At 43.1% G+C, this 17,608-nt stretch overlaps 1 protein-coding gene across 2 annotated transcripts; it reads left to right on the top strand.

Moving 5' to 3' along the window:
• The first annotated feature begins 1,414 nt into the window (after nt 1–1,414).
• Nucleotides 1,415–16,159, top strand: sin3b (SIN3 transcription regulator family member B). Of its 2 annotated transcripts, none has more exons than XM_053430951.1 (19): nt 1,415–1,696; nt 3,461–3,567; nt 4,007–4,160; nt 5,326–5,688; nt 5,944–6,099; nt 6,744–6,872; nt 7,044–7,133; nt 7,298–7,416; nt 7,735–7,948; nt 8,599–8,715; nt 8,841–9,079; nt 9,583–9,766; nt 10,460–11,465; nt 12,368–12,537; nt 12,629–12,802; nt 13,324–13,416; nt 13,515–13,609; nt 14,499–14,697; nt 14,812–16,159. In XM_053430951.1, exons 1-19 carry the CDS (start codon nt 1,574–1,576, stop codon nt 15,046–15,048), a joined length of 3,969 nt encoding a protein of 1,322 aa, XP_053286926.1. In that variant the 5' UTR covers nt 1,415–1,573; the 3' UTR covers nt 15,049–16,159. The 2 variants fall into 2 exon arrangements, with proteins under 2 accessions (XP_053286926.1, XP_053286928.1); XM_053430953.1 differs by lacking the exon at nt 1,415–1,696 and adding an exon at nt 1,810–2,890.
• The last annotated feature ends 1,449 nt before the right edge of the window (nt 16,160–17,608 follow it).

Raw genomic sequence — 17,608 nt, 5'->3', positions numbered from 1 at the left:
CTTTGCCCCTGTCTTTCTTGAAATGTTTGACTTGTACGATGTATTCCCCTAACCTCACTTCGATCCCTCTGTCCACCAAGCATGTACCAGAAATACATGTAGTAAAGATATCCCTGAAAAACCATACAGATATGTGATCGGTTTCTGTCGGTGAATCGCAGTCTGAGCAGTTTTGAAATGGAGCTGCGTTGTTGGCACCAAAAAGAGTCCTGATAGAATGCAGCAAAGAGGAATCATGAACACCTGCTTTAAACTGTCAGAGGTCACAAGGTGTTTGGGGGGGGGGGGAATGGCATCTATGTGTTTTGACACTGAGTCTAAACTGTAAGTCAGTAAGGTATTGTGTATTCCCAGGAAGAAATGCCCTGTATGTGTAGAATTTTATTGGACACAGTCGTTTTCAGAGATATGGAGAACAAGATGGAATGGAGAGTTACAATAAACCAAAAAAAACTGTGATTTCTTCAAACAAATAACTGAACTAAAGACATAATGCCTTTATATATTGTATCTGTTGGTTTAACCCTTTTGTATATCTTTTTTTATTTGAAGCATAAATACATGGCAAATACAAATAATATAACATTTAGGCTATACATATAACAGAGCACACAATGTTGACAGTTATAGAACTTATATACAGACAAGAAAAATATGAAATGAGATTAAATGACGATAAAATAAATAATTAAGGGGATTCTAATAATTCTAATTCAACAATAAAGTTTGTTGGGGCGTTTTTCTTCTCCATATACATCCGGGATTGTTTCTGTATCCTACTGATCATGAGGAGGTCCTACCATGTTTCCTTCGCCTTTTGTTTGTGTGTGTCAATGATCCCCTGAGGAAAGATAGAACGAAGAGGAGAGGAGATCAGCCTCTGCAGCTCTTCATCCTCGCGGGTTTGCCCTGCCTCCAGATGTCCATCACCGGTCCGGTGCTCGACGGGTGTCACGGCCCGAGCTCGGTCCGCGGTCGGTGCAGCAGCAGCGGAGTAACCCGGTCGCCGGTGTTCATGTGGCCGCGGATGGAGAGACGTAGTTCTTTGTAGCAGTGAAGGGGGATTGGAGCAATCTGATTCTTATGAACTCTGCTCCTCCCCTCGCTGCGGCTGCGCACTTCCATTTTTCACTTTTTTTCAGTTTCTCACTCCTACTCTGGCTTCCGGACGCCTCGAACAGACCGCTGCCGCCGAATTTAAAGAGACAGGCGATAGTTATTTTAAAAACGACCAACGCCAACCATTGTCCCTGCCGCTCGTTCCCCTGCACTTCTCGCCTCGGCTCGCTCCAATTCGACGGCGATGTGGGCTCCGAGTGGCGGCGAGTAGCAGCTCGTCTGTCATCCCCCTCCACCGCGCTCCGTCCGTCCTTCCCCCTGCGCCGCCGAGGAGCCGACACTGTCCAGCCAGGCAAAGTAGAGGGCTGCTCGCTGGCTGGCAGGCGGGCAGGCAGCCTGGCTCCCCGGACCCAGAGGAAGGTTTGTCGGCTAGCCAACAACTGGAGGTAACAACAGCGGGAGCTTCCCTCTCAAGTTGTGGTCGCGGCTCCGGAGCCTCCCCGTCGCCGGGATAATGGCGAAGCTTCAGGCGCACAGCACCGCGAAGCAAATAAACCAAATTCAAGACAAGCCTTACGTGGTGACACAAAAGCAAGTGCAGCAGCAGCAGCAGCAGCAGCACTTCCAGAAGCTGAAGGTAAGAAGACGAGCGGACACGACACGGAGGGGAAAAGTCCCCTCGGAGTCACAACCATTTTGTGGGTCGGATCGCTGCGTTGTGATATGAGGCTTTTTCCTCCCTCGGCGCAGAGAGTAGTGAAAGGAACGGCTGGCTAGCTCCGTTAGCTCGCTGGCCTGTTAAAAGTAATTCATCGCCAAACAGCCCAAACACCGGGGGTTTGGGGGGCGATGTGGAGGCTAATGGAGGACCTCGGAGTGACCGTGGAGCGGCACAGTTAGCGGGGGATTGTTATTTACGATTGTCAGTAGCAGCCGCTGGGAGCGAAGGCTAACTCAAACCCTGCTTGTGGGAAGTTCCTCCTTGTTCGTCTTTTTTTTCTCTCTCGCTCTCTCTCTCCCTCTCCCTCAGCCACCCTGAACAAAGTGGGGGACGTCAGCCAGGCTAGCGGAGAAACGGCTACTTCACTTCGCTCAGCGGCTTCTTTTGTTGTCGCACTGTTTGAATCCGGTCCTTTTTTAGTCGTTTTGCTGCAAAGTCACTCGCCAGCTGCGACCGAGCGCATTGTGTAAACGTAAATGTGGCGAGGTGTTGCAAGTGTTGGTGGAGTTGTTATCGCCAGTCGGCTAATGTTAGCTTCAGCCCCTGTGTGTGTGGATGTGGATTATTTCCCTGAACAACGCTCCGTGTCGCTGATCGTGAGCTGAACCCAGCGAAAGCAGGCTGGGACTGAAGAGAAAAACATGGTCCCGTGAACAAAAGCAGCCCGACGTCTCCTTGTGTTCATCCGTTTTATTTATTTATCCAGCGGCGGCAGGAGTACAGCCTGTACGGCTAACTAGTGCATTTGTAAACCAAGCACTCCAGCTGACAATGGACAAAGCAAACATCGTTTATATAACTTCACGCACAAAATGTCCACTCGGAGCGATCAAATGTATCATTTCGTGTGTGTGTGTGTGAGTGTACATGCACCACTTGAAGTGTGATGGCAGCGTTTCCTCGTATGAGCTCTGTTAGTGAGACACAGTGTAGGACAGACACGGGGACAAGCCATTGTCCTGTGGAACATGTTAAACCATCTGATTGCTCTATTATCTCTGGAAGTTGCTACTTCATCAACTCCACATGAGGCTGATCACACTCTGTGCTGCATTGACAGGGTTCACACACAAACACACACACACCCTGGAAAACCTGGACGTTTAGACGGTACCAGAGCAGCCATTGTAGTAATCAAATATGCAAAATATTTGGGAATGTTACCGTCAGAGTGGCTCCTTTTCCTGAATTTTATTTGAAGATACAAATGATTTGCAAGCAGAATTCTTGAATCCTACTTCCTACTCAATTACACAGGAGAATGTTTACTCTGCATTGACAGGGCTCACACACATCCTGGAGAACCGAGACATTTAGAGAGTGCTCCTCCAGTCATGGAAATAATCTGGAATTGAATGGAAATCCTGTAAATAATCATAATTATTTAGGCCCTTTCATGAACCACCTACATAAACTCCAGTGCAAATCTTTTTTTATTTATTTAACAAGCGCAGCTTAAATTGTAACACCACATCTTTAGACTTCTGTTATGACCTAATCTATTATGTCAACTAGCCGGTATCACAAGTTTAAAGTCAACCTTCTCAATTCCAGTCTACACTCTCTGAACTGCTCTGAAGGCGGATTTGAGTGAACTGTCTGGAAAGGTCCTGGAAAATGATTTTGTAAAAACAGAGGGAGCATTGACTGATCTCTTGTTTTTCTCCCGACTCTCTTTAGGTTGAAGATGCCTTGTCATATCTGGACCAAGTCAAAATACGGTTTGCGAATGACCCCGGCATATACAACAAGTTTCTCGACATCATGAAAGAATTCAAGTCGCAGAGGTATTTATGCAAACAAAGAACATACGAGTACATACACTATTAGTCCCAAGAGGGCCAGAAGTTATTCAGTTTTACATTTTTCATGAGATGGCCCATGAGATATTGATGGTGGAGTCTGCATGAAGAATTTGATTAGTTTGCAAAACATTAGTACGCAGGGATTAACCACACGTTTTAGAGCTTTTATCAATAAGTGAGAAATGGCAGATAGCTTCCTGCTGTAATTAGGCAATCGTTTGTATTATCTTGAAGTGTAAAATGTGTGGGATGACAGAATTTATAATTAGCGATTCAACTGTGCTCCTTACTACGCTGCAAGTCTCATTGATTCAGAGATCATTGTCGTTCTGAAGCACATGCGAGAGGAAGCTAATCTTTATTTGCCTCTGGTAACTAGTCTGTTTCTAAAATCTATTTTTCTCTTTTTTCTCTTGAATAGCATCGACACACCAGGAGTGATAAACCGTGTGTCCCAGCTCTTCCATGGACACCCAGACTTAGTGTTGGGCTTCAATGCCTTCCTCCCACCAGGGTATCGGATAGAGGTCCCCAAGAATGGGATGGCTTTCCTCCAGTCTCCGTTCTCTACACAGGTGAGACTCTCTCCTCACAGCTGATGTTGATAAATTCTCACAGCTCGTGCTTTATTTATGTTATAACTATAAACATTTCAGCAGGCCCATCACAACAAATTTATTTGTACTGAAAAACCAACAGAACTTTTAAGTCCCTGAGAGGAAACAAGTTCCCCCTATTCTCTACTCAGACGAACTGATATTGCTGTGATGGAGGCTTCACACCAAAACAAAGCAGCTAATTTGTCATTTTTAAGAAATGATCAAGACTAGAAAAGACTCTTTGATTAAAAAAAAATTGGGGAGTTCCTCCTGGACTTCAATTTGATTTAAAGCAACAAATGATTTGCAACCAAATTTAAGGTTTTAGTTAAGATTCCAAGGTTTAAAAGGAGAAGAAATATGCCATGCTGAGTTGTGTATATATAACTAAGTCAGGTTAGAGTGTTATTCCTTGTAGACGGTTTGATACACCTCGTCTAGAATCAAATACAAAGATTTAATGCCCTGTAATTCCAAACTGATTAGGTGATCTGATTTAAAGATATTTGTTTCAGTGCAGATTCAGTCTTATCTTAGTTTGAATATTTTGATTATGTATGGTTAAAGCAAAGTGTTGTAGATTTTGCTGTTTAAACCCGTCCAGGCCCGAGAGTAAACTATCCGAGCCAGAACCAAACCTGCTAAGCATTATTTTTTTGAGCCCAGTGCAGTGAAAGTAAGGTGCTCTGAGCTTGTGTAACACAAGGAGGGTATGTTTTATAGTATACAAAATAATAATGTAACGTGAAGCTTCGCAATAAGAAATTACAGAAACAATCACTCCCTGTTTACTTTCAGTAACACCATATTTACCGACAGCCATTTTGTCTGTTTCATTTGTGCACTGATAGGGCCAAACAAAGATGAAATGCATATTTTCATTTGGTTTCACCTCAAAGAATTTGTAATTTATCTTTGGGTTATAGGAGACAGACTAGAGTCTCATAATATAGAGTGACTTAGGACACACCCACTGAAACAGTAGTGGGACCTCCTCCAAATTGTATCCACCAAATGCGTTTGCATTTACTTTCAAATGTTCTTCTCTAAATCTTAACTGAGGTAAACAACTATATGTCTTATTTAATGCTCCTCTAATGATGTAGCTCATCATCCTCTTGTCTGTCCTTCATTGGTGCAGGTATCCCCAGGCCAGCAGGGGAAGAGTCTCACCACCCCTGCAGTGCCTGCAACCTCAGGTAGTGCCTCTGCCACCAACGTTGAAGCTGGACCCCAGACCAGCGAAGTCAAGGCTGCCTCATCCGAGTCCCTACCCTCTTCAACCTCAGCAGGACCCACAGAGCCCTCTAGCAGGCTCTCTCTTCCGCTGACAAGCAGAGAGAGTCAGAATCAGGCCACCACCTCTTCCGTGTCCCCGCCCGCCTCAGAGACCAGCCCCGTGGAGTTTGACAGTGCCATCAGCTACGTAAATAAGATCAAAAACCGCTTTCTGGATCACCCAGAGATCTACAGAGCCTTCCTAGAGATTCTTCACACATATCAGGTACTTCATAGGGAAAGGTGGTGACTTTTTTTTATTTTTTTTTAGATATAATACAGGCAAAGTAGTGTTCTGTAATGGAGCTGTCATTTTTCTTACTTTCCAGTCCCACTCGACTTAATTTATTGTAGGCTTGTAGAAAAAGTTTACATTTCCACAGCAATCTACAATGAAAGAATACTAACCTGTCTCCGATGTTGTTTTTAAATAAGATTAATTCCTCACCTGATCACATTTCCCCCCCTTACTGCTCTTTAGAAGGAACAGCTGGAGGTGAAGGAGAGTCGAGGCAGCCGAGGCAGCAGCGGCATGACGGAAGACGAGGTGTTTTCTAAAGTCGCCAGTCTCTTTAAGGGACAAGAAGACCTGCTGGCTGAGTTTGGACAATTCCTGCCTGATGCCAAGAGATCACTGGTCAGTAAAGCAGCACAAGAAATACAGTCAATGTTCTGCCTTCAAAACAGATGACAACTAGGGACATAACCAATTTGCACTCAGTCGTTAGACCAGACCAACAATGTATTTTTTGTTATTGTGTTTTCCGCTTTCAGTTTTTTTCACAAGCTTTGCAATTGCTACTGACAGTTTGTAATTGTGCTACTGCTCAGAAATGTCATGCTGAAAATATTCACTTTAATAGTAAGTACAGTGTTAAACAAGTATTACTTATTTAGAAAATGGAAGCTTAAAATACATGGACAAAGTCTCAAGGATCAGTATGAAGTAGAACTGAAAGCATTAATTGAGTCAATTGAGTGGCAGGCCATTAATTAGCAACTGTTCAGATTTTTTCTTTCTTTCAGACATAATTAAAGCAAGTGTGTTGCGGGTGTTTGCTTCTCAAATGGGAATATTTACTATATTTTGTCTCAGGGAACTAATATTGAAGATATTTGTAGTCTTGAACTGCTGCATGGGTCTTCTTTACCGTTTCCAGATTCTTTACACATCAAATATCTTTGGGAAATAATAAATAACACTGTCAATTGCAGCCCTAGTCTATGAAAGTATTATTAATAGATTTCACAACTTCTGTGTTTGTTTCTCCTCTCCTGTAGTTCACAGGGAGCTCACTGACGGGGGGGAAAGAGCAGCTGAAAAGGCCGGAGGAAGACGATGCGTTAACCAAACAGAACAAAAAGAGGCCCAGACCCATCCTACTGCAGCACATGTCCCCACTGCTGAAGGTAAATTCCCCATTTAGAATGCCAGTGCACATATACATGTCCTTGAAGTCAAAAAGGTTCAACAACATTTTGTATCTTCATGTATCATCCCAAAGGCTTCAACCACATTAACTTTGATAAGTGGTTTTTAAATGTGAAAATTATTAAGCTTTTGTTTTCCTTTTCATGTAGAAAAAAATGAAGTATTCCTGTACCAAAGATCAGTCATTTGCCTCAGTTGGCAAGCACGGAGTTTTAAGAGAATTTTCCTTCTTTGATAAGGTGAGGCATCGTTTTCCTCTGCAGCAATGCTGGATTTCCTTTTTCATACTGTTCCTTTGACCCCCTGCCACTGTACTTCCTTTTCCCTTCTGTCCTATATTACTGTCTTTACCTTTCTATAATGTGATTGGTCTAATTTCTTTGTCATCCCACCCATCATTCAGGTTCGTCGCCTGTTTAAAAGCCAGGAAGTGTACGAGAACTTCCTGCGCTGCATCGCCTTGTTTAACCAGGAAGTAGTTTCAGGAGCAGAGCTGCTTCAGCTAGTCACTCCTTTTCTGGGGTAAGTGGATGTGAAGATGATGGAGCTTGGATAAATGTATGAAATGATTGAGTAAAATGAGAAAAGTGGATGCACAAATTAATACATAAAGTAGCTGCAGAGGGCCTGACAAATGTTAATGCTAATGTCTGGTTTTGTGTTGACGTTCAGGTCCATTTAAGAATCTGTGAGGTTATATCAAAAGAGCACTATTCAAGTCCTATTAACCACGGCACATTCAAATTTTTCGCAGTTTTTTTTTCTGAAAGGAAGTACTTGCTCTTTGTCAGCTGCTCTTCTTCTTATTTATCTGTCAATTGTGATTTCATCTCCTTCCAGGAAGTTTCCTGAACTGTACACCCAGTTCAAGTCATTTCTCGGGGACAAAGAGCTCTCTCATGCTGTGTCAGGGCTGTCGGATCGCTACATGGAGGGGGGAGGGGGCAGGGAGGTGGATTATGCCTCCTGCAAGCGCCTTGGGTCCAGCTATAGAGCACTGCCCAAGACCTACCAGCAACCTAAGTGCAGCGGGCGCACTGCACTGTGCAAGGAGGTATGACCACAAACATTTCACTATGAGTTATCACTAGATCGGGCTTTGCTGAAAGATTCCCTCTGGAAGTGTCTGAGAACATTTTTTCTCAGACACTGTGTGAATACTTAAAGCCTAACAAACATGATAGTTTTGAAACAAACATTGTTTACATCCATGTTTTCACCTTTATTGCCTTTTTATTTTTGTATTGCTCCTTTTCTAGACCATTATTGTCACTTGTAGCTCAGTGGAATAACATCAAATCACCCTCATGCTTGTGTTTGTGCATACACTTAAATATGCACATATGCAAACTAGAATGGCAGTCACAACTACCTTCGCCAGGCCCAACAGTCCCCTTAAATTCAATCAGGCCTGGATTTCCTAAAACATGGCATTTCTACTTGATAGGCACATTTCCCATTCTTCTACCAAATTTCTTGGAAATCTGTTCAATAGTTTTTATCCTGCCGACAAACAAACGAACATGAGAAAAACCATAACCACCTTTGTAGAGATGACAACACAAGGACCTAGTCATAAAGAGATTTCCCTATGGTCATAAACTTCATAGGTTATGATAGAATGGTCTTTTATCATGAAATATTTTTCTTGTAAAATGTTTTTTCCCATTGATAATAATTCATCAATGTATGCATTTACTATAGGTGTTGAATGACACTTGGGTGTCCTTCCCCTCCTGGTCTGAGGACTCCACCTTCGTCAGCTCGAAGAAAACTCCTTATGAGGAGCAGTTGCACCGCTGCGAGGATGAACGATTTGAGGTACACACCTTTTTGTTTAAACATCACAAAATACTGTCTTTTCAAAGGAAGAGATAATGAGTTTAAACACTTAAAGCACAAACTGTCTTTCTAAAAACGTTGTGTCTGTTATTCTCCACTTCTAGTTGGATGTGGTTCTTGAGACTAACTTGGCCACCATCCGGGTGCTAGAGAGCGTCCAGAAGAAGCTGTCCCGCCTTTCACCGGAGGACCAGGAACGATTCAGATTAGACGACTGCCTGGGCGGCACCTCTGAGGTCATCCAGCGTCGAGCTGTGTATCGTATCTATGGCGATAAATCCCCTGAGATCATTGAGGGACTGAAGAGGAGTCCTGCCACCGCTGTGCCTGTGGTGCTCAAGAGGTCAGGGCAGTCTTTTTCTCTTTGGTTTTGACTTTATGTCAAATTTAATGAAAAAAATGTTAAGACCGAACCCCTTTTGTTTATTGTTGACCTCATCTGCACTGACACGTGACACTGTCTCCTATTTCACACCTTATTTGCATCCAATTTATGTTGATTAGACAAAGTGGGGAACTGTTGTATCTATTCATTAACACTGAATGTAGAAATTGTAGTTGTAGGTTTGAAGTTAAAGACATTCACATTACCAGCAGGGAGATCTAACTCAGTGACATTAGGATGTAAACTCTGGTTTGCTGATGGAATAAATAAGATGCTTCTATCAATAAGCAGTGGTCTTTGTAGGTCCTGCCTCAAAAAAACATTAACCATATAGCAAAACTATAAAATAAGTGGTCTGTGTATTTAAACCAGGCACCTGGAAGTGCACTTGAACACATTAACATGACACATTCATGAACGTGACTGGGTTCTATCTTCAATAAAGTGTTTGTTCTCTACAGGTTGAAAGCCAAGGAAGAGGAGTGGAGAGAGGCCCAACAGGGTTTCAATAAGATATGGAGGGAGCAGTACGAGAAGGCCTACCTGAAGTCCCTCGACCACCAAGGAGTCAACTTCAAACAGAATGACATGAAGGCCCTGCGGTCAAAGAGCCTTCTCAATGAGATTGAGAGCGTCTATGATGAGGTAGAGCCCCTCTTCGTTTCTGCTGGTTTAGCACCGGGGCCTCATAACATGAAAAGATAATGAGGTGTGGCGTGTCATGACCTTCCTGTATATTTTCTAGGCTAGCTTGAACCATACCAGAGGTTTGACCCAATAAGAAATACAATCTTTCTTTATATTTTAATTATTTTAAGTTTCAGTAACTTAAAACCCCTTTTTATAATTTGACGTATGATCCCTTCACATTTTGAAAGAATGCATTCAAACCCAGCTGACTAAACAAAAGCCAAATTTCAAAGAATTGACCTCATTCTGGTGTTCAGTGATGTGTGATGAATGGGACAAACTGACACCCAGTATTCATCTCAGCAAATTAATGTTATTTCTTATTTTCTGGTTTTTCTTTTTATTGTAATTTAATCCTCGACATTGGAGATTACCTAACAATCTTAGCCCAGGATTTAGTCACAAGAATTGATCTTCTGATGAGTGTTGGTGTGATATAGTTCAAAGCTACAGAACGAGCATGTGTTTTGTCATTTCCATTTATGTTGTTTTTTTTGTCACCCTTGTAAACAGTTTCTCTGGTCAATAACTCCATTAGAGTTGTTCATCATAAACTGTGAAATTTCAATTTACAACTCTGACTGTTGCAGTGTTTCCTTCTGAATTCTCCCAACTTTATCTTTGTGTTTTTTTTCTTCTGTGTATCAGCGTCAGGAGCAGAGCACAGAAGAAGGTGGCATCGGTCAGCAGGGACGTAACGGCTCTGGTTCTGCCGCATCCAGCGAGCCTCACATGGTGTTCACGTATGAGGACAAGCAGATCCTGGAGGACGCCGCCTCACTAATCATCTACCACGTCAAACGGCAGCCCACCATCCACAAAGACGACAAGGACCACATCAAGCGCATCATCCAGCACTTTGTCCCCGACCTGTTCTTCTCTCGCCGCGGTGAGCTCAGTGATACTGAAGAATGGACAGATGAGGAGGCTGAGCCTGAGGACGGAGGAGAGGGAGAAGGGGGAGAGAGGGGAGACAGGGGAGAGAGAGGAGACAGAGGAGAGAGGGTAGAGAGAGGAGAGAGGGTAGAGAGGGGAGAAAGAGGAGACAGGGGCGAAAGAGGAGAGAGGGGTGAAAGAGGAGAGAGGGGTCGATCAGCAGCAGTCCCAGTGCTAGGAGCAGGAGGAGCAGGAGGAAATGGTAATTCTAACAATGCATCAGGAGCAGCACCAGCCACAGGTAGTCAATCTCAACCCCAACCTGCCCAGCCACAGCCCCAGACACAACTCCAGCAGCAGCTCAATGGCGAGTCCAGGCGAAGGCGCTGCAGCCCGTCCCAACCTGCGGAACCAGAGGCCTCCACCACCTCCAGTAGCATGAGTCAGGCGCCAGGGACCGCCACATCCACCCCTGTATCTACTCCTATGGAGATGGGCTCTGGTACAGCCGGGGAGAAGGTGGACCTGCGCGACCCTGAAGCGGAGCACCAGAAGGAGCTGGACGGTGTCTACAACCTGTTCTTCGTCAACAACAACTGGTATTTCTTCCTGCGGCTGCACCAGACTCTGTGTACGCGGCTGCTGAAGGTGTACAGACAGGCTGAGCGGCAGCTGCTGGAACACAGAGCTGAGCAGAGCAGAGAGAGGCTGCTGATGGCGGAGGGACGGAGGGAAAAAGCATGTGACCTGGCCATGGAGCTCCGCCTCAAACCGCCCAGTAAGTTCAGACACTGGTTTTCAAAATGTTATAACTGTTTCAACAGGATAAGTAACCTCAGAGTAGGAGGTGGGGCTTGTTATTCTAGACCTTTCGTGGTGTCAGTTCACACAAATAATACCAGGATTCATGATGATCCAAGTCATAATAGATGATCCCATATTATGAGGGCAACGGCTTGTTTGAAAATATTCCAGATCTGTAGAGAGGCAACATGAAACAGCTCAATGTTTGTGTTTGGTTGTCTTAGCTGCTGTGCAAGATTGGTATCTACGTCATTCAAGACATGAACAAAATTGATTTATATTCCGTGTAAAGCCTGATCCATTTTTGAATTTTTTGACCTGCTATACTTTTACCTGCTGTTAAAACACTCTGCAGAGTAGGTCTGCAACTATTGAAGATTTTCATAATCAAGTCAACTACTGATTATCGTCTCAATTCATCGATAAAACTTACAGAAACTACTATCACACTATCAGTGATTACAAGGTGACCTCACTTCCAGGTACAAGTTCGGTTTAGTCCGTCCAAAAACATTTGATTACGATAATAAAAGACAAAGAACACAAATAAATTCTTACATTTGAGAACCTGGAACCGTGAAATGTTGGTTTTGTTGTCTTTTGCCTGAAGGAGAGATTAATCGATCAGAAGAGTTGCAGATTGATTTTCTTTGGATGGATTATTTGTTGCAGCTCTCCTGCAGACATCAGGCAACAGTCTGAATGAATTAACTTCTCATTAAAACCCACTCTAAATACCTTGTAGTATTTATGCTACAGAAGAGCGTAGTTTGTCTAAAACATGTCAGAGAGCTGCTGTGACGACAGATCAACTCTGGAAACTGCTCACGTCATAACTTCATTAAACACATTGTGATCGCATGTTGTTTTTACCAGGCGAGGTGGAGCTGGAGGAGTATTACCCAGCCTTCCTGGACATGGTGCGCAGTCTGCTGGATGGAAACCTGGACTCCACACAGTACGAAGACACGCTGAGAGAGATGTTCACTATCCACGCCTACATCGGCTTCACCATCGACAAGGTCATCCACAACATCATCCGACAGGTAAGGGGGAATTTGACTATTTCTCAAGGTTGTCTCCTTTGACATTTCTCTGCTGCTGCTGTGGCTAACTCTCCACCGTGTCGTTCCTCAGCTGCAGCACCTGGTGAGCGACGAGGTTTGTCTGCAGGTGGTTGATCTTTACTTGGCTGAGAGGAAGCGGGGGGCAGCAGGGGGGAACCTCTCCTCTCAGTGTGTCAGAGCGGCTTGGGAGACGAGCCACCAGTGGAAAGCTGAGAGAGTCATGGCTGAGGAGAACTGCTTCAAGGTGGGCATAAATGAATATAGTGCTGTTTTTATATATTTGGCTCTGACATTTTGACATATTACCATATATTTACCAAATTCTCTGCAGTGGAGATATAGTGTGCACATGTCCAGTCAGTTTATAAGCTGGCCTGCTCATATTTTTCACAATGCTAAATGCACGAGAAAAGCAAAGCACATCACTAATGGATGTTTTTCAGGAATCATGATCATGATTTTAAAAATAGAGCTGCGTTACTAAAGGTGAATCATTTTCAATAGTTTCAGTTCAGATCTCATCCACTTCATTTTTCTCAAGATGTTTCAAGCATACGGTTGCCACGGTACTTGGTTTTAACGTTGATAAACGGTGTTCAGGCATATGCAGATTATATAACTTACCAACCGACCAAGTCACTATTTACATAAGTAAATACTTAGTTTGACTCTTTCCAGTGTAAAAATGAACCCTGGTTTTATTCTCCGGCTGTGAGTTTATTTCAGTTGATTTACTAACGTTTCTGTGCATTGGTTCGTCATCAGGTGATGTTTATCCAAAACAAGGGTCATGTGACGATGACCATTGAGCTGCTGGACACTGAGGAGGCCCAGGCTGACGACCCGTTAGATGTACAGGTAAACACCTTTCTGTTTTTCTGACTTGAAATGAATAATCTGATTGAAGTTGAACAAAACTTTCAAACATGGTGGCACTTGCTCTCTTCCTCCCTCAGTGCCTGTCGAGCTACATGGAGCAGTTTGTAGGAGCGGAGTCTAGTCTGTGCTCACAAGCAGACGGCTACTTCTTCAAACCTGTATTTCTGCCCAGGTAGGACACTTCATATCTATTTGAGGTTTAGACCACATCAAATCGATCCTCTTTTTAAGTTGTACTCTACTGTCTCACAGCTCCTGTCATTACATTGTGTCTGAATTAGCTGAACTTGTGACTAAACTCTTCATACACCTGCACCAGATCTTATTAGGCTTCTTCTCTGTTTCCTTCATTGATTTCTCACTTGAAACACTTTAGTATAATAATATATTATTCATACAGTCAAACTATCACTTTTTCAAAAAATCCACGTTGCTCACTTTGCTTTCCTTAGTGTAGAAAACTCACACTACTCCTCAGATGCTTTGGTGTTGTTTGCTTAAGTCCTTCAGTTTTGTTGCAAAACAACGTAACATTTCTGGCATACTTTACAGACAGGTCAAAAAAGCATTCAATAGTTCAGGGTCATAGTAAGCGCCCTCTGCTGGATCCTTAGGCAAACAACCTCAGTTGGTGTGATGCACTTCTAGACTGTTTTGAATTCTAACTGTTCATCACAGTTTGAATAAAAACTCTCCTCCCAAGTTAGAATGAATGAAATTATGAATAAATCAAACAGCTGTAATACTTAGTAATGAAAGTATGTAAGTCATATTTGAGTGCAGGGATATTGGTGGGATTGCAATTTAAATTGTTTCGATATTCTAATACTATTCATGATGTTCTAACAAATGTATTTTAAAAAAGCCATCTGCTTTAGCACAACATTCATGTGGTGCATAAAATGTTGTTTTGAAATGTATCTGACTTTAGTGTCATGCTGTTACAGCTCCACTGTCATCAACCTTTGTTGAGTTTAACAGGTTCTAAGACTTTACTACATCGTAGTTCAGACTAAAGTTTCAAGATGTGATAAATGTCTCTAACGTGTGTTTTCTCGTAGGAACCTGCGGCGGTTCCGTCGCTGGCAGGTGCGGCAGGTGGAGGCGATGCGCTGCAGGAGAGAGTGGCACCGCCAGCTGGGCGTGGAAAACGCCGGCAGTTTGGACTGTCGCTTTAAACTCAACACTCACAAGATGGTGTTTGTCATGAACTCTGAGGACTACATGTACCGCAGAGGAGCACTGGTCAAGTCCAGGAAGGTAGCGTAGCATCTGTTTTCATATCCTACATTTCAGTTTGTGATGTGAATCTGAGTGAAGTCCGGCTTTTTCTCCTTGTGTGGTGTCTCATAAATATTTCCCCTCTCTATACAGTCGCAGCACAGAGTGGCAGCGACCCAGCACGATCGCTTTGACAAGTGGCACCAGGGCTGGCTGGCCGATCACGTGACTGCCACGGCTGAGCGCTCGGTGCAGAACTGGCTGATGGGCGAGGAGGAGGAGGACATGATCCCCTGCAAGACCACCTGCCTGTCGACCGAGGTGAAAGGCCAAGCCGTCAACAGATACCAAGTTCATTACAGCAGTAGCAAAGCCCCGGCCTCCCCGTAGAGGCCTGCGTAGAGTTGGACGTGCAGTACACACACTCACTCACACACACACACACACACACTCACACACATACATACAGGTAAATGCATGGACTTACAGGACATTTATACACTAAACACAGACATGAACAGCTGCATTCACACTTCTCCACAACATGTTCGCTCACTCACTTCCACTCACGGATGAAGAAACTCTCAGAAAAAAAAAACGAGTGAATGAGTGAGAGGAGAAGTGATGTGGAGAAATGGACCAACACACAGACAGTGCAGTAATAATCAGTGGGAGTAGAACTCGGCCCCGATGGACGGGCCGAGACGGACACGACAGCACAAACGGAGATCGTCTTTCCTCATCCTCCCGACTCCTCTGCTGGCACACAGCAGCAGCAGCCGTCGATGGGACTGAGGGACAGAGACGGTCGATCAGGCGAGAAGTTCTGAGTTCTGAGATCATGACATTTGTTTTCAGAAATGTGAATGTCTGTTTATTTTTGTTTATTTTTTTCCTTTTTTTAAGTCAAGTGTAGTTTTTAGCTTCTAAAGCCAGAGAGCCTTCTGCTTGTTGGTTGATTTATGCGTGTTTATATGGAGAGATAACGGTAAACGTGTGTATGTATGTGTATCCAGCTCTTCATTTTGTCTGTTTGTATGCCCAGTACAGGCTCTACAACTCCAGTAATTGCATTATTACTGTATGTGCATATATATACAACAGGGATCCTGTATTTTTATATATGCATCTACTCGAGTTAATTGATACATCTGAAGATCATGTGGTTCTTTACAGTGTTTGCTGTCGGCCAACTCTTGATGTTTGCAGTCTGTTTCTTTTTTGTATCTTTTATTTTTCCCTTTTTTGTGTTGTAGAGATACGAGTTATCACCAGGGTAACAATGAGTCCTTAAAAATAATTGGTTTAATATTGATGAAGCAGTCAAACTATGTATCATATTCCTGATTTCACCAAATGTTTACTTTGCATCGTCTTCTCTTTTTTTTTTTTGCATACTGACATTGAAAATAAAAGCAAAATATCAGTGTTAAAATAGAATGTATAACATTTATCCTGTATCAGTTATCATAAAATAAACAACCTAGTTGTGACCTTCTTAGATGTCGACTGGCAGCTTGTTTGCTCATAAAGACGCAGCTCCCAGAACTGATCCATTGGTTTTACTGTGCGTTGATAACAAAGCAAGTTGGTCTACTGGCTACATGTCAAATTAGAGTATTTCAAATGATCAAAGTATATCTGACAGGCTCTATGGAGGCTGCATTGTTTCTTGTAGCAGCCCCACCTGGACAAACTAAACACCCTCTGAGTGTTTATGAAAGCTGAAGGCTACCACAGGTTCTCTGTCATGTTTGGAAGGGGAGGATGAGGTGAGGGGTACTCAGCTGCTACATGCAACTTCACCACTAGATGTCACTAAATTCAACACACTGCGACTGTAAAGTCAGGATTGTTGTTTTTCCCTGTTGAGCATTAATTTAACCTCAATTTCTTTGGGTCCTGGATTGTTGATCAAACAAAACAAGCAAAGCGAAGACGTTACTTTGAGTTGTGTGAAACTGGGGCTGAGATTTATCACAATTTCCAAACATTCATGAAAATTATGACTTATTGTTTGCAGGACTAATGATGAGCTTCATAAAAGTAGTAGTTTAATTTTTGTGCCTGGTTTAATGGCAGTTCCAGTTTTCCTTCAATTAATTCACTCATTAAGTCAGTAGCTTCTATGGAGCGTTCAGTTCCACCGCCTGATCTTCTTCAGCACACGGAGTCTTCCCAAATTACAGGGACATGTAAATGTTTGTATTCTTTGTTTTCTGAGCACGTCATGGACTTCTTGTCTACATTGGTAAAAAAGAGATTTAGATTTAACCCCAGAACTGACCCTAATTTTACCTTTTGCTGAGATTGTTATTCATCTGCTGTTTCCAAACTCCAAGGAGCTTTTCTTCTAAAGTGGAAAACACTGCTGGGATCTTGTGTTGGATGATGAGGGCTCTTGGATGGTGGTACGTCCCACAGTTTGCTCTCTTTTGATTTTGTTGGTGCCTCCTCTTTGCCAAGAAATGCGATTACCAGGCTCCTCAGGATGATTCATTTACCCTGGTTGGCACAATGTAGATAACAGACTCAGTCTGCCCACCAGGGAGGAAGGAGACCAAAAACTTCCTTGTTTCTCTGTCTCTGTCAGAAGTAATGCTCAGATAATAGGCAACAAATAAGAAGCAATTATAAAACCACAAAGAAAACAACTCAACAAAAATAAACTGCAGGTCTGAAATCAGTGTTCTAAAAGAAGGCTTTGGGAGATCCTGAGGTAAATTTCTAAAAGTCTTAAAGATGTTTTCCATTATCTGCCTTACACACTAATATCAATTATTGTTTTCTGTCTTGGGCAGGTGGAGATTTTAGCAAAAAAACTTTTTTTAAATGAATCATCCAATTCTACCATCACTAGGGTTTTCATCAGCGTTTGTCACATAGCAGGCATATGCAAACATTCCAAAACCGATTTCTAGGAAACTTGGAGGAAGGATGTGATGTGGGT

Source organism: Pleuronectes platessa, chromosome 9, assembly GCF_947347685.1.
Source record: "Pleuronectes platessa chromosome 9, fPlePla1.1, whole genome shotgun sequence".
NCBI classification, from domain to species: Eukaryota; Metazoa; Chordata; class Actinopteri; order Pleuronectiformes; family Pleuronectidae; genus Pleuronectes; species Pleuronectes platessa.
The sequence above is the reverse complement of the archived record's forward strand: the minus strand, read 5'-3'. Positions and strand labels throughout refer to the sequence as shown.

Coding starts and splice junctions, on each gene's coding strand:
- sin3b (XM_053430951.1), top strand. CDS start 1,574: ATGGCGAAGCTTCAGGCGCACAGCACCGCGAAGCAAATAAACCAAATT. Junction 13,610..14,498: donor AAACCTGTATTTCTGCCCAG/GTAGGACACTTC, acceptor GTTTTCTCGTAG/GAACCTGCGGCGGTTCCGTC. Junction 14,698..14,811: donor CACTGGTCAAGTCCAGGAAG/GTAGCGTAGCAT, acceptor CTCTCTATACAG/TCGCAGCACAGAGTGGCAGC.